We start from the raw sequence: 25,761 nt of genomic DNA on the forward strand, positions 1-25,761 counted from the left end.
CTTCATTCTTTTTCTCCCTTCATTCCTCTCTTTGCCTCTTCTCAGCCCCATCCTTTCTCTCAGTCTTCCTATCTCTCCTCCCATCCCCTCCTGGCCCTGCCCCCACCTCTCTTTCATTTGCCAACAGCTGTTAATGCATGTTACTAGTACAATATCCCTTGAGATATGGTAACTTTTATAGTAAGGAAGAAAATAAACACATTGTCAAGTGTACTTTTTGGCAGAGATGTTTCTCTTGATTTAGACTGAAAACAAGCTGTTTTGATAAATTCTATACCTGACTAGGTATCATTAAATTCACATCATGGTTGTTATCCAAGTGGATCTTGACTGTTTTCAGAGAAAACTTTTTGGAGATAGAACATAAGCTAATGCAAATAGCTATGAGACTCCCTTTGCTCACTTCTACACTGTCATAATAAAACTACAATTATTTGATATAGTCAAAACTTCCTGCCATTAACTTTTATATTATTTTTAAGAGGGCTTCTCCATCAATAAAGATAATGCTACTTGACAAAAATACGCCAAACAGAAATAAATATTTTATTTACCCTTTGAGCATTATTAAAGGTTATTTGTAGAGCAGTATTTTCAGGAAAGCTGTTGTGTTTACAAGTTGGCAAGCCATTAGCTCTTCTTCTTCTCAAGCAACTAAACTAGAAATCACTTGAAGATACTACAACAATCCTGGATTGTTTATTGCCATTTAGACCTCATTATGGTTAATTTCTAAATCCAAGCCAACACATTTTCTTGACTCAATATTTTAGAAAGTTTAACTTTCATCAGTGATATATGTGAATTTCAAATATTAATAATCCTGTCACAAAAGCACTTAAAGTTATGACATATTTACTTGCCTTTTTCATAGCAATTGATATTTGCCTAGAAGCAACTCTGTTGGAATTTATGAGCTAGTGAATGAAGAAAAATAGCCAGCAAATTAGTGGTAATATAGACTTGCTGTTAGTTTTGCCACTGGCAAATAGCGTTTTCAGTAAAGGCAACAGGCTCATTAGCCTTTTTATAAGGCTTTTGTGATACTGAGTCATATCCAGAGGCAACACTACTCTGTAGCCTTGCCTTCATCAGAGCTTTACCAACAAAAGCCTTTTTTTTTTTCCCATTTTGTTGTTGCTGTTGTCATCATTTGAGGTGGATTTGGTGCCTTTTATATTTTGTTTTTGTAAACAAAACCAGAGATGTTCAGCTCATCAGATTGCTGGCCAGTCTTGTCAGTTTTAAATATCATCTGAAACAGGCAAGGAACTCATAAATCCTTTGCAAATAGGCTGCTAATGTAATATTTAATCCATTAGACATTATGGCTTTGTTCATAAATTTCATTATCAAAGATCTAAAATGCAACAACCTTTTCTTTTAGGTCCAGATCATCTCCATTAATATCCCTTGGAAATGACTTCGTTGTTTTTGAAGATTACAGCTAGTAGCAGAAAGCTGAATTTATGTGTGCTCTTGCTAAACTGAGTTTGTAGCAATGCTGATTGTTAGATGGAAGGCTAGGTTATGATACTTTCTGCTCTCTAAGAAACTTTTTTTCTTTGCCTCATCTAATCATGTCCCTATGAATATAATCAATCCAAAGTCTTATTACCAGTTCATTTCTGCCACAGGGCTGATCCAGCTGCAGTATTGGTTGGAATCAGCACACTGGAAAAATAACTGTATTGACAGATGCAGTTAAGTCTATGCTTTTTATTTTGTCTCTAGACCTTGGAAAGGCATCAATATTTTTAATCTGTATTTGACATCAGTTTAATTTCCTAACATAATAATAATAATCAACCTTCTAATAAAGATTTTCATAATCATAACTGTATTTAGAATTCCTTTAGTTGAAAGAAAGTGTTGATTAAGGCAGTGTTGCTTTTCTCGCTCTGCTGGAAACCTGAGGTGGGGATGAGACTTGTTATTTGGCATCTAAAAACTTAGGTTACTTATATAATTTAGTCATCTAAGCTCTTTTTAGAGATAGTTGAGGAAGACATGCATCTCCAGAGGGCAATTCATTTTTTCCTGTCATAGAAGCTTATATTAAAATGACATGTACTGCAAATGTCTCACAGATGACTAAGACAGTGTCTGGACAGCCTTGGACCAGACACGTTTAGAAGACTGGGCTTAGGTGACATGACTTCTATCTCTTCCTTCTAATGGCTCAACTTATTTTACATTCCCATCAAGGTCTTTGACTGGGTATTCATTCAAACATTTCTAAATACAAGGGTTTTTGTAGTAGTTTTTCATGAACTGGTATGCTTCCTTTGAGCACACATGTATCCTAAAAGAAAAAAAGAAAAAAAATCCAAAGTACATTTAATCTTATTTGGTGGGAAAAAAGATGACTTTTCCTTTTAGAATTGATTTCTCAAAATTTTTTGTTCAATAGCTCAATTTTTTGTCCAGGGAATGGTACTTGTCTGCCAAGATACTACCAGATTTCAAGATACTACTTAGATTTTGATGAAAACCTCATAGAGTTTAATTAGGTTTGTTTTCTCACAGATGATTTTTGACAGAACAGATGACAAAGGCTTGGATATCTACACTAGAAGTTCCCTGCAAGGGAAGCAAGGACTACTGTTACTTCTAGAATTAACTACAAAATACGTAATTTGATCTTAAATAATACTGTTATTCCTGTATAGTTTTGGGGAAAAAATGTCATTGAAAATTAAGAATTATTTCCTTTATGTGGGAACTTTTACCTGTCAGGACCTCTGGAAGTGCAACAGGTGAGTCCTTAAGGTTACAGTGGAATATGAGTATCTGTGTGTTTTGTGTCTTACATATTCATTTTGTATTATGATTGCATCTCTTAAATTAAGATTTAACAACTGGAGAAAACACATTAGAAGAATTCCAAGATCTATGCTTACCTCTTCTGATATAGTCTTAGGGATCTGCTTGTGAATGCAATGTGCTCCATTTCATAGCACTACGCTACTGCATGCACTTGGAGATATAGACTTTCATTCATGGCCATTTCCATTTTTTTAAGATTAAATTTAGCCAGAAGAATAAAAAGCTTTTGCTTAATCCTCCCCGCCTCATCTTTTTTGAGCTTATTATCCTAGACTTAGGCATTTCGTCGATGCTAGAGGCTGAGATTTATTTTTTTCCCTAGGAACTCAAAATTAAGAGTCTTCTTAACTCCAATTTTAGCTAGGGCATTACTCCCTCTTTGAGAAAAAAGGAGAGAAGACAGGAAAAAGCCATCATTTAAGTTGACATTTCTTGATTGTGACTATGGATCTGTTCAGTCATTCATTTTTCAGGTGTTTTGGTGCAAACTCATATGCCTTTGATAGTTTGTACACACTACTAGTAAAACAGATAGAAGGTTCACAGTGAGCAGGGCTCCACCTTGTGCACTGGAGGAAGTCTGGATTTAATTATTTCTAGAAAGATTTAGAGTAGTATGACCTAGTGCACAAAGGCGTGGAAACTAGAAGCTTTTTACATTGATTCTGTTACTGTACATTATTTATAAAGTTGTTTTTCAAAGGAAGTAGTGAATAAAGTGTTTTTTAAAATAATTTTTTATTTTTAAAAAACACCTTTAATTGTAGCTGGGAGTAGGGGAATAATCTGATATTCTAAGGTGCGCATTCATTCACAATGTCCTAATATAAATGTAAATTAGTATGCAAAGGTAGAGAGAATTCTTATCATACTTTCAAAATTTTAATTAAAATGTGAAAAATAAAATAGATCAGGAGGTATGGTACATATCCTGAGTGCTGACCACATTCATTCAGTGTTAAGGATTAAATATGCTGTCCACCTCAGAGGGACAAATAACACATTTTCATCTCTCTATGGGAGGAAACAACATCTAAAGGCTTAATCTGTTAAGTAAAATCCCACGTCCCACAGGTAATATTTCAGTAACTTTGTACTTCCTGGAATTAATAGGTCCTTATACAAGGCATTGCAAGTTATTGGTACATCCACTTTCAATCTGTGGGGAAAAAAAAATGCTGTAACACTCTGTGTGGCATCCTGGATGCATGATTGGAGTAATTTCCTAAATAAGCCTTTTCATCATCTAAACCTGGACCATCTACCTGTGGTGGCACCAAGGAGTGAACCTCTGATAGTTTTTTCTCTTATTGGGGTATAAGATGGAATCTTTTAGGAATTTTTGTCTACCAGAGGTTCTCTGCCCATGAATCTGGTCATTGCTTACACTGTGCTGTGGATTTTCTATTTCAAGTTGAGTCTTGCTATGAAAGAAATAATATAAGATCTCACAATGTACTTACTGCATCATAAAGAGTAGGGCAACATTTATATGGGACATTTGAATTTGGTAAATTCCATTTCATTCAGACTGTTTTGAAGGTTTTTGGATAAATGAGATACAGCTTGAAGTGTAGAGAAATAAAGGGCAGAGCTAGGTCTGCAAGCAAGAGTTTTGTTTTTAACCTCACAATTTGAGAGACTCTCCATGAACATACATCATGTAGCAAAGATATAATTTGGTGAAAAGCCAGTGTCATGCTTTGATGTAAAGCTCTTTGAATACAATGCACTGTAGATCACAAATCCTGAAGGACATTTTATTTAAACCAGCTAACAATGTTTGAAAAATGATAACTACCAACCTTCATGAAATGCAGATTTAATTTTGCTTTAACATTTGATAGCTTTATGGGTCTTTCCTACAAGTCATTTTTGTGTTTCTGAAATGTGTCAGAGTGACAGTGCAAGAAACGAACATCTTTTATCTAGACACTGAACAAATAACACCCCCAGCAGCACTGCAGGCTTCCTGATATTGCCCTGTCAAAGCATCATCTTCAGCTCCATTTTGGAAGAATCAGTGATAGAGGCTGGTGCAGTTCAGCTTCTGCTTGTTCAAACCTCAGCCTCTTTTCCAAAACTGCCAATCAAATGTACTAGTTGCAATGTGCCTAAAACCACAGTGTTCTTTCACATAGTCCAGCAAAAACCTAGCGAATAAAGCAAATGGTGTTGTTGCTAATTTGCCTAAAACTGTACCACCAGTCTAAAACTGAAACACAGGAGTTATTGAACAAAAACCTTATCAGTTCCTTGGCTTATCCAGCTCCTGTGATAAATGGGCTGATTTCCCTGGAAAAAGCTGGTATATCATAGAAGTAAATATGTCCATCTGGATGGTAGGGTCTCCGATAAGACATGTTTTATCACCCTAATAAATGAAAGTAGAGGGAAAGTGGAAAAGGTGACTGTGATGAAGAAGATAGATGTAAACAGAAAGGCCAAACATTAGAATTATAGAATCATTTAGGTTGGAAAAGACCTTTAAAATCATCGAGTCCAACCATTAACCTAACACTGCCAAGTCCACCACTAAACCATGTCCCTAAGCACCACATCTACACGTCTTTTAAACACCTTCAGGGATGGTGACTCAATCACTTCCTTAGGCAGCCTGTTCCATGGCTTGACCACCCTTTCCGTGAAGTTTTTCCTAATATCCCGTTTAAATCTCCTCTGGCGCCAACTTGAAGCCATTTTGACAGTGGGTCTGTGGTGTTTCCTAGGATTTGAAATTGCATGGATACTTATAGTTTTCCATAAAGCTGGTCTTTTTTATTATTATTATTTTTCTTTTATTCTCTTTTATTCATAGAACACCATAACTAATCTTATATAGTTTAGAAACCTTTTTGTCTATCAAGAGTATACGTCAACATTTCTCATAGGAATTCCATTGCCACCAGCTACCCTTGGTCTTAGTGGTTTTCTAAAGTGTTATAGAAAAATAGGATTTTCAGGGCAAAAGATTGAAATAAAAGAAATTAAGACAGTATTTCAGAATATTCATTTAACCAGGCATTAGTGTGCAAGTCTACTTACATATTTGAGCACAAGGAGTTTCCTCTCACCCTTGCTGTTTAGATTACTAAATGCTGAAAATTTTAACATTTAAGTTACATATTTCATAGGAAAATACATTATTTTTTTCCTCAGAGCCGTATAGGTAAGAGTTCACAATACACATTTTTATTTGCTAAATTAAATTTTTATTTGTCATGGTATACAGGTAACCAGTATAGAGAAGAGATCTATGAACTGCTATTACCTGTAATGTTGTGATGCCTTTCTAAAATGTATTAAATGTATCAGTTCAGTGTGCATGCAGATAACACAAAGCCAAGCTATGCTTGCAGTTATATCCATGGCATTCAGTAGTATCACAAATGTTTAAAAGAACCTGGTCCATGCACTAATTATCAGTCCTACCGATGCTCTGAAACTACATATACAGTATTTTTTATAACCTACTAAAGATATACATGACAAGCAACATTTATTCTTCAGGATCATGTTGCTTTTTACCATTTTGAAGGCCTGGTATCCCATATTTTGTTTTAATTGATAAACCTCTGATCTTTTACAAATAAAAAGCTGAAAGAGAAGTATTTCACAAACACCTCTGTTGGCCAAAAAACCAGGAGTGTGAACAGACATGAAAAATATTTTTTAAGAGTCAGCACAAAGGTGTGAGCTACATATATAAATAAAGTACAAGTAAACAGGAAAACACTTTATCCTACTATACAATACCAATCTCCTATAGACACAGCTGTAAGGGACAAAGAAAGGGAAGAGGCTCAGGGTGAGGTATACTGGTATATATGTTGGGCAGTAAGTTTTTGCCCATCAGTGAAAGAGATCTGTTCTAGTATTTCAAGTGTGGCATGTATACGAATAAAATCAGACTTCGCTATGACTTTTTTTTAATGGCCGTATCCTGCTTTAGATACTGGAGTATGAATCCTTGCACAAGGGGCAACAAAAGGCGATTTTTTGCAGTATGTGTTTATGCTGTTAACATGTTTTGTTGTACCTACCATTGTGTCCACTTGCTATAAATGTGTGACTGGACTGCCACAAGCACTATGGCCACCCCATCTGCTGTACCAGTGCCACTGGCTGTGCACATGCAAGGTGAACTGGATCAAGGAGGTACTTTGGGTCAGTAACACCCCAACCAGTTTCACTTCATAGTCCTGTAAACTCCTGTACCAGCACAAATGAGAGAGACAGTGACACTGAGAGAAGCAGGAAGACCAGAAACTGCCACTGAGAAAAACCTCCATGTGACTTAAATTCAAGAGACTAACAATTGATTTAGACTGGCTGACAAACCTGGAGGGACACAGTTGTGACACCTAAATTAGGCATGCACAGCAGGTGATCCCAGCACAGCTCTCTGTGCTGTAAGGGGTGATGAGATGCATCGACCGAGTCCTCCCAGCCACAGAAGCTCAGCATGTTATTCCTCTTCGATGTGAGCTGGTAAAAGAGCTTCCTGGGGTACTAGGTATATTGTCTCTAGCATTTCACATTTACAAGTTCCAAAATAAAGTAAAAGATAAGGTTTCCAACTGCCAGACATGCAAATTTTGTCTGGCAAAATCTGTCAAGCCAGATTTTTTGTTCATATATCACCAGGAAGAAAGAATTATGAGTTAGAACTTTATAAATAACTTGCTGACATTTGCAAGAGTAGAATCTTAGGTTTTACTGGAGCTTTTTCGTCTAATGTATTTAGAAACAACTTTTTTTTTTAATCCCTATTATAATCAGTTGTGATTCAGAGCACATATAAAAAGTCATCCTTTGCTGAATAAGGTTAACATTTACACAACTATTTCAGAGTAGAACTGAAGTTAAAAAGAAACCCATAGCAGATATAGCTTCAACCTCTTATTTTAATTCATGCTCCTGAGGAGATGCTATGGAAATATTAAGATTAATCTTCAATCTTTCATAGGTTAATCTAAACCCTGTTACAATCTGAACGAGAATATATTTGAGTAAACATATAAAAATATAGCTATAGAGAAATAAATGATGCATCTGTGTATCTACCTATCTACAGAAAGAAAGCCAAAGATAACCTGTTACATGGCTATAGGTATGCTTCATCTTTTACTAGCAATGAAAGGAATAATGTTATTTGCTTCTCAAGGAAGTAAATGCTTTTTGTTCTCTTTCACCAGCTACACTGCAGAAAGTTGTCACCTTAAAATATTTATTTGAAGTGCTAGGACATTATTAATGAGAAAAAAAGTACCTCAGTACCTTTTTCCTAGAAGGTACAAACTACATTTAAATACAAAAGGTACATTTAAACACACAAGGTACATTTAAACATACAGGTACATCTAAAGAAAATAAAAAATAGACATTCAAGAATAATAGCTCAATCTTACCAATACAAATAACACGGATTTTTGAAATGTTGTATTTCTAGGATTGTTCTTTTACTAAAATATTTTTTACAAGTAACTACACTGTCCTGTAATAAGTTAATCCCTACAAATCTCTCTCACCTTATTCTTTCTGAATTTTTAATTGCACTGAGACCAGTTACACAATTTTAATAGTGATATCCATTGCAATTTTAGTATAAACAACATTTGAATGAGTGCCTGTTTGAAAAACGGTACATGTTGAGTAAAGCATTCCTACTTTAAACCATAATCGCTGAAATACATAAAAAGGTTATACACAAGAAAGAAAAGCAAAACAAAAATCTCTTTCAACAAATGTTTTGTGACATATGGAGAAGTTTTAGACTATGAAAAATGGCTGAGTACAAACAAATGAAAGCACTCAGAGCAACCTAGACCCAGATGTCATTTCTCAGGTCATCTGAGGAGCGCAGTGGCAGCCCTGTGCAGCCTGTATGACCTGCTGTTGGGAAAAGACTCTGCATCTCAAGGCAATTGACCCGGAGTGGCTCGTGTACACACTGCATATGGTCCGCTATTCAACATGGGTACACATGTTTTTACACTGTATTGTCACAATCTCCAGTTTAGATTCTTTTTTTCTTTTTCTTTCTCTCTTCCTGGCTTCTCTAACACACTCCGCATTTTTCTGCACAGTACTATTCCTCATTTCATTGCTGGCTTTAACACAGGCAATGTTGATTTTTTTTTTTTTCTTCCAGTTCCCAAATTTGGAGCTACACTTCAGCATCCTGCCATGTTGCCACAGTTTCTTGCAAGGGTGTCTCCCTTGCAAAGGAACCTTGAGACAAATTGCAAACCAGCCTTGGCTTCCTATCAGGCAAGTGTCCTCTCCTTGCTCTGAGACATTTTAATGGGTTTTTTACAGTTCTTTAAGAAACATGAATACTTCTTTATAGCATGTCAGATATGATGAAAGGGCCATGATGCAGCCTAGCAGATGTATGAGTCTAGGTAATGATGTAGAGTGCGTGGTGATGCTTAGAGACTGATGGGACAGGAGGGTGAATGAGATCTTGTGCCTGAGGGTCGAGTGAGGGAACTCCAGACCTGCCACTGTTGTATTCATATTGCGTGTAGTAGCAACGCCCAAACCTACATTGTTCATATGTGTCTGGGAGGAAAAGACTTGATTTTTCACTCCAGAAGGAATCTTAGAAATGAGTTTTCATAGGAGCAGTGTAGAAAATAAGGGGAACAGGCCATGAAAAAAAATGAGGAGTAACACAGACTTATGAACATATATTTGAAGAGGCCTTAGGACCTAATTACTATCACTATTTAAAAATGGGGCTTTTGTTTCCAAGGTGCTATAGAATAAACTGTTATCTCCTTGACTACCTGGTGCCATCAGTAAGGTCTTGAACTACACACAAAAGTGAGGAATGAAAACAAAGTGCTTTAGGATATAAATCAAATTCTAAATAATGGATATTGGTAGATTTTTTTCTCTATTTCTGATTCTCCTGTTCAAAGCTTTATTCTGTTTTTCTTGAAGGGACTGGTAATGGTCATTGTTGAAAAAAACATTGCTGGACTAGATTGATCATGGTTTGTGCTGGTATGAAAATGGAAAAGAACAAAATCAGATTTTCTTTCCCTGAATTACCAATGTTCTAATTTCAGTGTGTGCTGAGACAACAAGACAAGTGAATTTGAAGGACTGGTTTACAAAACCTGCAAAAGAAAAAAGATGTCAAATAAAATGTACACACTAGCATACATTCCTACTAATGATGTTTATCTGGGCATGGAATTGCTCTTAGGAATGTTCACTTGCTTTTTTAAATTTTATATCTGTTTACCTCTGTTATACTGTGCACACTAATAACTAATGCATGCATTGGGGAATAAAAATATTTACATATGTTTCCTTATATTAGACTCATATAAGATTATTTATTGCAGTCTAAGAAGAGTTCTAGGTACAGTATGAGTGAATACAACACTGCACAACAGTTTTTCTCCCCTCTTGTAAAGGACTGCAAAGGATAAATAACTACAAAATATTCTTAAATAATTTCTGCTTAAAATGACATGGGAATTAGTCCTGGCAGGATAATAAAATCTTATAATAATAATAATATATGATATACCATTAGTAGTGTGGAACACTTTAGCTTACCTTATTGTATAAAGCATGAGAACTTGAGCTGAGTTTTAAGCTGTGATTCAGATTTGCATTCATGTGTCACCACTTCGCTAGGTGTCTAACCTCCTAATATTACTGATGGAGACCTGGCGTATAACTCATGGGCCCACTTATCCATGTCTAGATCCATTTGAGATACACACCAGCTGCCACTCTGGATGGCTTCCATTAAAGGAAGCCTCTGGAATTTCCCACAAGTCCTGCACCATGTATGCGGGTCCCACGAGGATATCTTGGATACTCCAAGAAATCTTAGGTGGCATCAGACACTTACTTTTGGTTAATGTGGTTGCTTTTTTACATGTCTTTCTTCATATGAGCTGAATAACTCACTGAGTTTCATTAACTGTATTGACAAAGAGCTCGGGTCACTTGCCCACCAAAAGACCTTGGCCCCTTCATAGCAGCAGCTGGACACCAAGTGAGTTTTTTTACAGCATCTCAACTGGCACTTGTTGCTGGTCTTTTAGCAGCTGAATGTTACCCTGTATTTCCATTGATTGCAGTGACAGCTTACATGTGTAACACATACGCAGTAGATAAACAGCACATATGTAAATATCTGTATGTAGACATATAGATTGAGATATCTCAACTAAATACTGAATCCTAACCTTGCTGTTGTCTCTGGATAAAATGCAGTTGTATGTATATCTGTGTATACATATACTGTATTTAATGTGTAGTTTTTATGAACTATGAAAAGTAATTCCTACTAAAATTTGCTAACTTTACACTGTGTGGTTGGTTTTGTTTGGTTGGGGTTTTTTTTATTTTTTATTTTATTTTGGTTTTTGTTTGTTTGTTTTTCTTTTTGGAGAGAGAAGGGCAAATTCAACATTTTCTGTTTTACAGGGATCATGTCCCAGAAGGCAGGACTTCAAACACAAAACTCATAAAGTGCTGAGCAACTGTTTCATCAGTTGCTATCAGTTGTATGTAGGGTTGTGAATAACAGCACAAATTGCACATGGAGACCAGTTACTCTTGGTTTACCCCAGGAGTTAATACTGTTTGACTTCATTAATGACTTGGACAATGCGAGTACACTCTCAGCAAGTTCTCACAGAAGGTGCAAAAATGGGAGGAGTGGCTGATACACTAGATAGTTGTTCTGCCATTCAGAGGGACCCTGGCAGGCTGAAGAAATGGCTTGATAGGAACCTCATGAAGTTCAAGAGAAGGAAATGCCAAGTCCTGCATCTGGGCAGGAATAACCCCATGTACCAGAGCATGCTGGTGCTGACCAGCTGGAAAGCAGTTCTGCAGAGAAGGACCCGGGGGATCCAGATGGACACCAAGTTGAACATAAGCCAGCAATGTGCTCTGGCAGCAGAAACAACCAACAGCATCTTGGTCTGAATTAGGAAAAACATTGCCAGCAGGTTGAAGGGGGTGATCTTCCTGCTCTGTTCAGCACTAGTCAGACCATATCAGAGAGACATGGACATACTGGACAGAGTCCTGCAAAGGGTCACGAAGATCTTTAAGGGACAGGAACATGTCTCATACAAGGAGAGGCTGAGAGAGCTGAGACTGTTCAGCCTGGAGAAGAGAAGATGCAGAGGAGATCTCATCAACATGTATACATACCTGATAAGGGAAGTAAAGAAGATCGAGCCAAACTCTTCTCATCTGTGCCCAGCGGCAGGAGAATAGACAACGGGCACAAACAGAAAAGCATTATATAACATTTAAATGTAAGAAAAAAACTTTTTTGCTATGAGTGTTCAAGCACTGGAACAGGTTGCCCAAAGAGGCTACAGAGCCTCCGTTGTTGGAGACATTCAAATACCAACCGGACTTGGCCCTGGGCAGCTTGCTCTGTACAGGGTTGGTCTAGATGATCTCCAGGGGCCCCTTCCAGGACTCAGTGATTCTGTGATCTCTTTTTTACAAATTGCTTTTAAGAGAAAGATTATCATATTCAACTTATTTTTAACATGAAATATTATAAAAGGAAACCTGATTTCGCATAGCCATATAGATGTTAAAAAAATACCAAAACAAAACAACAACAACAAAACCAGAACACTAGAAAAATGTTACACAAACAACTTTGTTAATATTCAGGCCTAAGATCAGAGAGGCTGATATTACACAAGCTATCATAAATACTGCTATATCCACTGGATCTCTCATTCCAAGCTTGTGAGTGGGGATAAGCAGATGACAATGAGACACGTATATCAAGCCAGAGCTAAACAGTTACCAAAGACTGAGAAATAGTGTTACCAAACTAATCAGCATAAATGTCATGTAATCAGCCACTGTTGTACATCCTGCTCCAGTTGTGTCTAAAGTGCTGCCATCCTTGGTTTGATGGATTTGCTTTACGTCACTGAGGTTCGTCTTGTCTGGCATCCCTGCTGAGACAAATAAGAAAATACAGTTTGATGCATGCCTTGACACTACTGCCAACATGTTATAGCTAGAACAAATTTAAATATCCTCAGCACAGAGACTGCCACAGTTCAGTTTCTATTAATATATCTCATGTTACTGCCAAATTCAAAATCCTTTATAATTGCATCTAGAAACATACACTATACTATATGGCTATTCATCGTTGAAAGTAGATCAGAAGTCTGCCAGCTCTGAACAAAGTTGTTCTTGTAGAAATACAGCTCAACAAATATTTGCAGACTGAACAGTTTTGCAAGTCTGAGTAGTACCTAAAAGTCCACTACTCACATCTTTCTTGGATTTCTAGGAAAAGGAAAATAATCTAATGTGAAATTGCTTGTGTCTGGGTCCCAATATTATTCCAAAATAATGTATACCCGATGGAAGGTATACAGCAAAGTACACTTGTTGTTATATAAAACCTCAATTTTGGCACAATTTAAACAGACTTTACAACACTGTAAAGCAAAATTGTAAAGCTAACTTTAAACAGGAACCCATTTCCTGAGTTCCCAGCTGAATATTTGTACTTTTTTTGGACCAGGGTAAATATTTATCCATCTCAAAACAGTGCTTTCTATGCAAAAAGGATGTAATCACCCATTATATTTCCTCTGCCTGGTTAAACAATCGGAAACAGAAGGTCTTGCAGACACATTCAGATTTGGTGGCATTGTTAGCTGCTCGTACTTGCTATGAATGCTTCTAGACTAACTGTCTCATTCCATATAATAACTTGTGGCACGCCACTATCAATCAAAATTAACAAGTCTAAATTCAGTGTTATTACACTCAACAAATATTGACATTGTAATTACACTGAGACTGAAAAAGGCTTCATATAAAGCAAAGTCAATATTTATGTAATTAGGTCAATACATATATAATTCAGAAGGTAAGCTCTACTGTTGGAACAGCAGCATTAGAAAGAAGCTCAGCTCTACTGAGCTGACATATTGATTTTACAGTATGAGTTTCTGCATTATTATTCATTGTGTAGGTACTTCTTTTCTCTCTACCTGTATCATTAGGAAAGATGGACAAACTGTTTTTTGTTTGCTTGTTTGTTTTTTAATTATTTTTATGCAAAGAGACTGTGATGAAGTATAAATGGTCTAATGGAAGCTATAGAGGAGCCCCATTTTTAAAAGGAACAACTTTTTTGGTGCTTGTGTTAAAAATACTCTTTCTCTAAAAGCTGTTTGAAAGCTGCTCTTTGTGAACTTGCTGTATGTACTCAAATCTCCTTCCTGTAGCTTCGAAAAAATGCATTAAGGGAAGATCCAGCTAAAATCAGTCATACTGCCTGAAAAACCTGCTAGAATGAATTTGTCTTCTTTGCTGCTGTACTTAGAATATACTGCTGTTTTGTGTGGATTTATTGATCTAGTGCTCTTGCCCGGAATTTGTGAAAATTAGCTCTGTGACCACAATGCAAGAGGACATACAAAGAGGAGGAGTGACAATAGATGTTGCGAAGGAGGGGAATACAACTTCTCCTTATCACACACATTCAATAACCTGTCCAGAAAAAGATCAGTCACTCAACGCTTCACCAAATGGATGTTTGGTGGATCATCAAACAGAATATGTCAAGGTGCTTTTTTCAGGGAAGTTTTGGAACTAGAACAACAATAAAAAAAAGGGTTTGTGTCATTTCTCCAGAGAGTTAGTGAAGATTTCCCATATTTAAAAAGACTGACTTCAATAGACAGTGAAAAATTCAACTCTCACCTATACAACAAAGCATTTCACAGAGTGCTATACATATAACTAAGCAGATTTTTCCCCAAGTATATACAAACACACCATCACAGTAGTGAAAGATATGGCCTTAGCTTAAACATCCAGGATATCACTTATTACAAAATATAATTATAATATAAAGAAAAATATTCCTAGATCTGCAGCTAAAGAAATAACTGGCTTCAGTTAGAGTATGTGATCTGAATCCGAAGGCAACATGACTAGATATTAATTACTGGCTGGAGAGTGAGGTTTAATTTCTATTGAAAATTTCAATGACAATATTATGAAAATTAGGAAAAGAATATACTTCATTTTATGGGAAATGTTGGCAAATGTTGGCTCTTTTTTTTTTTTTTCTTTTCTTTCCAGCCTTAAATGAAAACCTCAGACTTTGGAAGTTTCCATGAAAAAATGAGTTTCAAAAAACTGTTAAAAACTACCAGTACATTTTCCTTCTATCAATCAAAATGCCATAAAGTATTGAATATAATCTCTGGTGTTACATGCATATACTGTAAACATACCACAAACGGTTCACTTACTCAGACTCACAGGTCTATGACACAACTTAGACTTCATTGACATGAGAAGTTCAAAAAATATACTTAGACAGGGTCTTGTGCAAAAAATCACTGAACAGAAGGACAATCCTTAAAATAGGCTATTTTAACAGAACTTGGGGTTTTATTATTTGTTTTGTTTGTACTTTTTTAGCTACTTCGAGTAAGTACAAATGTAAATTTAATTCCTACATCTAGGCTATGCTTTATATTTAAACGAGTAGTTTCTATTGTCCATTATGCATCAAGATTTAAACATATATCTTGTCTATCATATATCATAATCAGTAATGGAAGTGATCTTTTCCTCTAAATAAATTCAAATTTTGCAGTTGAAAGCAAACTTGAAATGAGAGCTATTCAAACCTTTATGGCAGAAAACTACTATTAAATGTTTCACAATTCTGCACGAGTTGTAAATGAACAAGCAAACAAAACTACCAACAAGTAGTACAGAGGGAAGTAACCTACACTGCTTTACCAGTCTTTCATTGTATTGCTTTTGAAGATGTGAGCAGCGATTATGAGTCAGGAATCAACGTAGTCAAAAAGATATGTCTGCTTTATTTTATTTTTTTTTTTTTAGTTTTCATTTTATGAAGGAGAGATTAACAGCTGATCCATGGAGGCTAAAGAAATATGAAAATTTTCAAGCATTTTTCAATTACTTTTTGGGAGCTTTTTAGGCTTTAATTTTTAAAAAAATAAATTATCTAGCATTGCACATTGGTTTGCCATATCTGAGTTGTAAATCAGCTTCCTCAGCTGAATTTCTTAATACTTCAAAATTGTTATCTTTCAGTGAAGCTCCATTTGCTGTAAGGTTCATGAGAAAAGAACAGAAGAGTAAACATTATTCATCTAGAAAGAAGGCTTTTCTATTATGGAACTTATTGTCACATAACCAGACATATAACTGCTGCCCTATCAATGAAACTAATGAATTAGCACAGAAAAGAGGCTTCGCTGGTACTAAAATTGTATGTTGTTGTCCTGGTTTCTGTTGGGACAGAGTTAATTTTCTTCCTAGTAGCTGGTATAGTGCTGTGCTTTGGATTTAGTATGAGAAGAATGTTGATAATATACTGATGTTTTGGTTGTTGCCAGGTAATCAAGGACTTTTCAGCTTTCCACGCTCTACCAGGTGCACAAGAAGCTGAGAGGGAGCAAAGCCAGAACAGCTGACCCAAACTGGCCAAAGGGATATTCCTTACCATATGACATCCTGCTCCATAAACTGGAGTTGGCCAGGGGGAAAATACTGCTGCTTGGGAACGAATGAGTTATCGGTGTCATAGGCAGCGAGCAATCACATTGTGCATCACTTGTTTTGTATGTTCTATTATTATCTTCCCTTGTTGTCCTGTTAAATTGTTATCTCAATACAGAGAGTTTTTTTTCCCCTTTCTGATTCTCTCACACATTTCACTGTGTGTGGGGGGAGTGAGAAAGTGGCTACATGGTCTTACTTGCCAGCTGGGGTTAAACCACAACAGTTGTGAAATCCTTTTTATTCCTATCCCCTTGTGTCCTTATTTGAAGTCTAAAATTTTAATGTGGGTGCAACAAATTATTGTGTCACTTCCAGCAGCTTGTCAGTAAAGGTGAAAGAGAAAAGAAGGTCCAAAACCAAAATGAATAGATTTTACCAAAACAGCAAATCTCTGTTTTACTATTTAAAACTGCCTGTGACCATTGCCTGATGCTTTTGAGGTGGGAGAAACAGTAAGATATACTGAAAAGTTTAAATAGTCAGTCCATTGGGACCCTTAACTTCTGGTATTTAGCGATTAATGTGTGCCTTGGAGCATAGGGATGCATATTTATTATGCTTGTAGAGTGAATGATTCTCATAATTCTCATGAATTAATGCTGTGTTTTCTACAGCCACTTTGCCTTGTGCAAGAAGCCAAACCAAAAGCAATGAAAAGCCAAAATAAAAAATAACAAGCCAAAAATGTGCTTGCACCTTCTCAGTTGTATGACATAATTTTAAAATATGAAGGCCAGAGTCCTTAAAATACATCCATGAAAAACAATTCAGTAGAGGGTTTTTTTGGTTTTTTTTGTTTTTTTTTTTTTAAATCACAGACAAGCTCATATTTTGGCAGAACAGAATTTCATATGCTTTGCTATAGTGGTTATGTGGGTCAGCTTATGTCAGCAATGATAAGCTTAATTGCGAGCACCATCCTGAATTTAGCATAAAGTAGCACTACGCCGATGCTGAAGTGGTGAGCTTAAGAAGATAATAACAGACGATATGCAAGGCGTGATTAATTCCACTTAGTTTTTCATATCTGTAGGGTCTACATCTACAGCTAGGGTTCAGTTGGTTAAACATAGCCATCTACAGACATTTTAGATGCAGGGGAGGAGGGTATTGCTGTTGTCATATAGCTGCCAATCTAAAAGCAGCCTGATTCTTATAAAACACTTTAAGGATGTCTTGGACATCCTAGAGCATCTCCAGTGGCTTTTGGCACTTCTGTTTAGACAAACTAATCCTGCCCTGCATCAAAGTTAGATACTGCAGCTCCCATTATAGTGAATGTAGAGAAATAAGTAAATGCAGAAGCACATGGAGTATTCAGATGTAGATACTTAAGACTGAATTTGGACAGATGAATCCTACACTTAGTCACATAACAGGTTCACCACTAAGTGAACAGTGAATATTTTCTGAAATATTCCCTGTCATTATGTTTTATATCTTTGGTGGGAAAAAAAAAAAAAAACAAACCAAGAACCAAATACTGAATCATGTAGCTCTGGCAAATGGATTGCATTTTAGAAATTCTAGAAGGGACAACAAAAGTGAAGTATTGATTGAGTTCATATTTGTTTCAGCTGTGGTCTGCTATTTTCACTTCTATAACTAAACTGCTGCCTTTAAACATCATTGGTTTCAGCATCTGGTGTTGAAAGGCAAGACGAAGGGCTGCCATATTGCCATGAAAATAGTGAATGTCCGATGTGTGCAAACACTTCGTTAAAGTGTTTCCTGCTAAAGTACAGAAAGAATCGTTGCAGCTCTATTTACGTAACTAAATACACATCTCAGAAGAAGATCCTTCAGGCAAAGTGGTGAGTGGCTTATGTCTACTGTGCTCAGAAATTGCAATGCCCAGAAGAAAGTGCAAAACAAATCTCTGCTATATAGTACAATGCCTTGCATCTCTTATAAGCCACACACAGTGGTCTTCTTGCCTCATTTTGTTTGCTTTGAGTTCAAAGTGCCTGAAAAAAACCATGAGGGCTGTGCTGCAACCCCCCAGGTGGTATTTTTATAACACAAAGCTGAAGGAGCACATTACAGGCTCTGGGATATGATATCCAGGCATGGGAAAGTGTTCTGAAAATAAAAAAGCCTGCTGTTCAGGAACTTTGTAGGGCAGAGAAATCCAAGCCTTTGGTCATCTGGTTGGTGTTGCTTTTTGGAAGCAGTTACTGGAGTGAAGTACCCAGAGAACTTGAAGTTTATTTTGGAGGGATGGAGATGGTTTTCTTTAACACCGAGCTATGGAGTGAACTAACATTTATGCAATATGGACGACAATAACTGAAACCAGGAGACAACTCACAAGCTAAGTTACTTGACAGTGCAGACATAGCCAGTGAAATCACTGAAATTTGGAGAATTTCTTAGTATCATAGGAAGGTTCTGTACTGTGATACAAATACTAGCAACAAATTCTTAATGTCCTCATGAGTCTCAACTCTGTAATTGGCTGGTCCTTTCTTTCAGTGAAATGCAATCATCTGGATTTTCATGGCTGCTCCTAAGAAAAGCAGCTCAGGAAACCTGAACGAGATCCAAGGCAGGACCTTGAGTAGGAGTACCAAAGGACTGAACCTGATCTATATGCCACAAGACAATGTGAAACAGGGAGATGATGCTCACTTAGGAGCCATGGCAACTGAAAATCTATGTTTAGCTTGCCTCCACAAAGCGAGATCATTAATGACTGGATTTTTGTATCCATATGTGAAGTGTAGTGATAATCAAGCCATAATTAGATTTGGTTGTCTCTCAGAGTAACCTGTGCTTTATCCACTCTCTTCTTAAGTGATCGAGCTTTGACCAGTTTCCCCAGGGAAAACTATGTCACTGTCCATACAATGTAGAATGCTGTAGCATGATGCAAGTAACGGCTCTTTGAAACACAGTGTATTGAGCTGTTGTCAGTTTTTGCTCTTTGTCTATGCACTAAACATACTGTTTATGCAGAAAGATACTGTTATGCAGAAAGTTTCTGGAATGGGTAACTGGTGCTTAATTGGAGGAAATAATTTGATCTAAAATCCTCCTTTTTGACTTCATATATTCTAATAATCATTGTAATAATACACGAATCAACACAAATAGCAATTATAATTGCACAGGGAATATCAAGATGCAAGTAATCTCACCTACAAAGAAAGGAATAGTATTACTGTTATTGTCAGAAAGCAACTGAGTAGTCTGCTTAATGGCATTAGCTAAGAGAATTCTGCATGGTTAACCATATATTAGGAAATGAATCAAACATATCATGTTTAACTGCATGTATTTTAAGAAATCTGTATATATGAGAAACAGAGTGTAACCAACGACCTTAACATTAAGTCTGGCAAGTCATTTTAACTACGACAAGCAGACATTAGGTCTCTGTTCTAGTATTTGAAAGTTTTCTTTCAAAGTTGACAGTAGCATTTGTTTCACATTATACATGAATGAACTCAGTATTTCCATTTAGAAAACAAAGCTTTTATGAGTTAATGTAACACAAACAAATGGTGTCACAAACCAAAACATTTCCATTTATTTCACATTCTTAAGAATTAGAAAGAGATAACATTATTTGTTGAAATGCTTAATGTATACTTTTATACTTGTAGGTTGGTTTTAGCATGTAGTAAAGTCTTAAATGTCTAAAAGACTTGGTTGTATTTTGCATACAGAGACTAAACCAACTATTTTTCATCTGGGGAGAGAGAACCACAGTAACCTTCATTAGATCTATTCTTATTGCTTTCTTATGCAATAGCTTATAAATACATGTTCATTATAACTTCAGTGCTCCAGTGCTGGAATCAGCATTGTCAATAATGCCTGTTTTAAAAGAAAAAATCCATCTGTTCAATCCTTTTCACTATTGAGGAACTTTTAACCTTTATCATTAACCTATGCAAAAGCTTCCTGATCAATACAAAATTAAAACAGGGCTAAAGTCCCATAAATTAGACTGGAAAAAAGTAAGCAAATTTTTAATTCTCTGAATTTTTATCTGATCAGTACTGATTTCTGCCCTCTGAGTCAGGTGTCCCACAGAAATTACTGTCCTTTGAAACAACTTATCCACGTGATTTTAAAACTCTTTTTGTTTTTCAATTTGCTGTAGGAGATTTATAAGCAATAGTTCTAATTCATACAAAACTACCATCTAGAAGAGAGCAGTGAATTTGAACTGAAACTCCTGAAAGTAGTGTGTGAACTTGGGTTGTAGCAGAATGTTACCTATTAGGCCCATTAAGAAAATGAAGTATTTTTGAGGGTTTTTTTAATATCATTCAGATTCCCAAGATTTATGGCCCAACTTAACTGTAGCAGTTCATTATTTCACTGTTTGTCTGGATGCTGTTTTAAAAACGAAGCTATAAAATCAGTCTTTTCCAGAAGAGAAATCTGAACTAAACAAATTTGCATTGTTAAGATCATGAAGTAATTTTGGAAATTTTTTTCAGGTCAGTTCACCTAGAATTCTGGTCTTTCCACTCTCTGTTAAAAGAAACATAGCCTGTAGATTAGCTTAATCCCCCCAAACACTGATACATTAAACTGTCCTTCTTAATTTTTGCTGCAAAGCATACATAATGGCATATTTCCACAATTTAAGCTGATTTAAGGCAGGACTGCTTGCAGTCATTTCCTCATCATGTCTGCGAGGTGGGGGCTATAAAGCCACCTGTTGCCACGCACTGGCATGTGCAAGATCTGGAGTGAAACCAGTCCCAGAGGTGAGCCATCAAATCTGTGATTTTTCTTGCTGAGTTAGTTTTACTGCAGCTTGAGTTTACTTTTAGAACCACCCCACAGTGGGATCAGATAAGTGCTGGCAAGAGGAAGAAGGATCATGCTGTTATAATCCAGGAAAGGACTTAAGCTGTCAGCTAACAATAACATCGTAAAGCACCCAGAAACAGACTGAGAAAAATGTATAATCCAATGTTGATATCTGACCTGAACCCACATCAAAGACTGGATTACTGACAAAAAAGGAAGTGTGGAGCAGTAAAGAAGGTAGATGTCCTTGTCTCTGTTCCTTCCCTGTAAACAAACGCACAGGTTTTCTCCTTATAAATAAGAATGCAACACAGAGATTCTCTTTGGTTGCTGATTTCTTTTCCTTTCTGGGATAACTATTGGTTCCCCACATTTTAGTTCAGCTATTATGTTGAGATATGTATCAAAAGCATGTGACCTAAAAGAATCTAGTTCCTGATGTCATCTTAGAAATGCATTTTCTAATCAGATTATGAGGTTTAAAAATACATTTTTTCAGATAAATTTTTGCTCTCCAATTTTCATTTCAGAGATGGTCCTTTCTGGCAGAGCATTTCAATTTATTTCTGGCTAGATGAATGTCTGCAATAAATACTGCGGTGCTTGCTGATGAATATTGGTCTTCATCCCTCAGTGTATTCAGTGCTATGAAATGCCATAGGAAGTATTGTGTATCCACAAGTACAAGATCTTTGATCTAAACTCACTAAAACTGGACAGTTAAACATCAAAGTAAGTGCATTAAGTTCAGAGGTAACCATCAGATGATTCAAAGACTAAACCTAGGAATTGTAGCAGTTTTACCTCTCCCTAGGATAGCTGACCTTGCAGAATTCATATCAATATGCATGTTTCACTCAAATATATGTTCCCATTCAGCAACACACAAAGAGTGCTGCTTCTGTTTGGCTCCTGAGAATCTGTCCGTGAACAGGAAAAACTGCTCTCCCTTTCATGCCCCCACAGCCTAAGAAGACTGGCCATTGACTTGATTTGCTCTGGTCAACTGACTGGGGAAAGCAGTTTCTAACAAAAGCAAGATACCAGTCTCCAGGCTTGTAAGAGAAAAAAAAAAAAAAAAAAAAGAGTAATGTACTAACAGGTCTCAAGATAACATGTGGGAAAAAGGAAAAGAAAGATTGAGGAAAAAAGATTATTTGTTTTCAAGACTGGTAGTGTTGATATGAGGAAAGCCAAAATAAAACCTATATGGTTTCAAGAGTTCCTTCTTCAAAATATATAAGCAGTGCTTGCTCCTTCTGACTGAAGGGGAAGGCCCATCTAACTTAATTTACTTAACTAAGAATAAAGAAAGAAACTGAACTGCTGTTTCAGTTTAATTTGATAATTTAGATATATTTTCAAAACAGTTTTTTAGTTACAATGCAGCTCTTCAAAGAGAACAGGAGGACAGATAGATGAGATAGAGCTGAAATTTCACAGTTTAGGTTTTTAGCCTGAAGATATCGATCTAAGAGAGAAAAAATTGAGTAAACAATGAATGACGGGTGAAAAGTGAAGAGCGCAGAAAAAGGTGACCTCTATTTAAAGTAACTCTCTGTGGACCTGTAAGCTAAAGACACAAGTTTTTGGTTTGGTTTTGGGCTTTTTTGGTTGGAAGGCACTAAATTTGGCTTTAGAGCTACTTCCAGTGGGGCACAGTAAGTTGAGCTATACCATAGTCAGTGGAGAGGCATGTGAAAATGTTAGAGACATTAGTTTTTTGTGCATGGCTGAGTCATGGGAACTAAGAGGATACACTGTGGAATCATTCTGTGAGCGTTCTTTTCATTTTAAGCTTCTGAATTCTTCTTCAGCATGTGTATGGGATGACGGATTGGAGTGCCTGGGTCTTAAAACAAAAAAAAGTTCACTACATAGTGGACAAAGCCTACATCTTAGGAAAACGTGAGGAATTTACTTAGATCTTCTCTTACACACTAAATGTCAAAATAACTTCTTATTACTTTAAAGCAGCTGATTTTGGAAACTATATCCAAGTTGGTTTATTTTTATTTTACTACTGATATACATCTTTTAAAGGTTTATAGCAAAATTGGCAGATAGGGTCAAGCCTTAAGGTAAGGCAGCAATGGAGATGTTAAGAAAAGTAGACTACTGAACTAGTACTATCAAAATCTACAACTAGTGTAAGGAGACCAAGACTGAAGTTACACAAACTAGAAATTGAGCATGAAAAGACAGAAATTCTTACACAATAAAAAGGCAGAATTGGAGCAGAATGAATGAATGCATTCAAAAGCTAATGTAAGTGAAATGACAAAGGAAAGTCTCCAAAAATAGTTCAGCAGAATAAGCAGATGAACTAAACTGCTGAAAAGGCAGACTCTAGGTTTTTAATAAATCAATAAAAATACAAGTCTGGGAAAGTCATGTAAGCTTAAGTGGTAGTCATGACAGCTCTTTCCTCCTTGTGGTGTGCCCTCCTTCTGTGTGCCCTCTCCTTCAGGCTTATGGATGAGTCATATCATGTCAAGCCTCCCCTTCACACAGTCCCAGGACATATTCAGTACACTCTGGTCATGCTCCAGCAGTTTCCACAGCCAGCAGGGAACTAGGGAGCAGCAGAGATGCTCAAGGTATGTAGCAGCAGAAGAGTATCAAACTCACAACACCCTCTTGGACATGAGATCAAGATGGTTCCTACTCACTTTGCCAGGAAAACTGTCAAGAAACATAGCTATGAGTTTGGGAGCAGGGTTACAGAAGGTTGAGAGGTGAGATGAATTCTCCCAGGGGTTGCTGCTGTGTCTATCTGGGCAGTGAGGATGACCCTAGCACAGGCCATGCTTTTGCTGGTGGGGTACAGTAATGCAAGACCCGAGTAGGCCTGGGTTGGTGACAGTAACAGCTTCTGTCACCTGTCCAATGATCCCCAGGCAAGGTGAGGTGCTGAATAAGGCCCAGATACATCCAGAAGACAAGTCAGGAATAACAGCAGGAAATGGGGCCAGAGACAGAAGGTGTCTTTCCACATTGGTCTGAGGCCATCCAGGAGGCAGTACTGGAGATAATTATATCCACAGAACATCTCAGGCAAGGCCTGAACTGAATGGGGCTCTCGGGTCCATGGCCAAGAAGGCAAGGGTGGAAGCCTGGGTAGGGTTCTTAGGGGCACTAAGGCTTAAAATAAGGGACATGCGTACACCTCTGTGGCAACTGTCTGAAAATAGTCCTTAATTTGTGTTTCTCAGCACTCTCAGGCAGCACTCTAAGACCTCATCCACTTCCGAGAAGGGTGTCTAAAGCTGCGAAAGGTTCTTGTTCTGCTTGAGTATGGCACAGGCACAGACAGATGTGACGAGTGACTGGTTCGGTGTCCCTCACAGCACAAGTGTCTCTTCATTCCTCATGTTGCAGGCACCTATCTCAGCACTCTCCTGCTGCAGTACCAGCTATGGGCTTTAGAAGAGACAGGCAGGTTGTCAGAGCCAGCTCCAGGCTGTTCCTGATGACCTTGGGGGTACATGAGACTAGTAGGGCACTATCTGGGGATTATCTCCAACATGTTTTTCTAAAATACAATCTGCCTGCGAAAGACTGTGGTCCACTCATCTATATATATATTGCTGTGAACTTTATCCCTCAGATAAACATACTGGCATGAAAGTGAGAAAGCATCTGGGGACAGCAGTACCGTAGTCAGTCACTCTGAAGGACTTACATGCTGCTTTTAATTCTTCAAATATATGTGGAGAGATCCTACATCCAGCTGTTCCTGGACTGCAACTGTATTCCCAGCCAACATTCAACAGAAGAGTCTGAGGAACACAATCCTCCCAAAGAAATGGAGGCCTTTGAGATACTTGTCTGCTGTCAACATGCAGTGAGTCAGTATCTCTTTCCAGGCAAGGCTGGTGGGTAGGAGGAGGGAAACTAAGAATTATTTCCAGACTCCTTCTGAAAGCTATTGTCTATGAACTCTTCCTAAGAACTTATCGGTGGTTCTCCGTCCGCCCTTCCTTGTTCCCAAATAACTTCTGTCCATGTTCTCCCATGGAAGTGAAGCCCAAGCACCATCCCTCAGTCTTCTAGGTGTCAGCCTTACAGCAGGCTGGCTGTATTTGGACTACACAGCTTTGAAAGAGGAAAAGGGACTAGTCAAGGCCTTTCTTTTAAGTGGATGGCAAGGTTTTTATTTTTAGTTCTAAATTATCCATTGCATATGTAAAACATCCTAGGAATTTCAGGGTTGCATGACTTTTCCTCAATGGCAATGGAGTGGGGCACTTTCTGTGTGGCTCTGTTCCCTGCTATATAGACCGAGTGTGTGGGAAAAAGGATAACAGTGTTAGCTACTGGAGAGGACCAGGACTGGAAATTACCTGAGGTTAGGAATGTAGCAAGTGAATGCAGCCAGGTCCTCCAAGAAGGACCTGGACATGACCCTCTGCCTTTCGGAGTCTTACGCAGACTTGCTGATTCCACCAAATGGGCAGAAGAACACAATCCTATCAGAAGATGCTAATCCCTCTGAGCAATACCACTGAAATTCCTTAGATTTACACGTAACAAAAGATTATTTCAATAGCCTAACAATTTAGC

General features: G+C 37.2%; 1 protein-coding gene across 1 annotated transcript in view; it reads right to left on the bottom strand.

Annotated features, from left to right (window-relative positions):
• Nucleotides 1–12,642: 12,642 nt before the first annotated feature.
• Nucleotides 12,643–25,761, bottom strand: part of GPC5 (glypican 5) — a 685,893-nt gene continuing 672,774 nt past the window's right edge. Inside the window, exon 8 of the mRNA XM_065655261.1 lies at nucleotides 12,643–12,800. Within this exon, the coding sequence (XP_065511333.1) occupies nucleotides 12,643–12,800 (158 nt within the window). The remainder of the gene's footprint in view (nucleotides 12,801–25,761) is intronic.

The sequence above is a fragment of the Caloenas nicobarica genome, chromosome 1 (assembly GCF_036013445.1).
Source record: "Caloenas nicobarica isolate bCalNic1 chromosome 1, bCalNic1.hap1, whole genome shotgun sequence".
Lineage (NCBI taxonomy): Eukaryota > Metazoa > Chordata > Aves > Columbiformes > Columbidae > Caloenas > Caloenas nicobarica.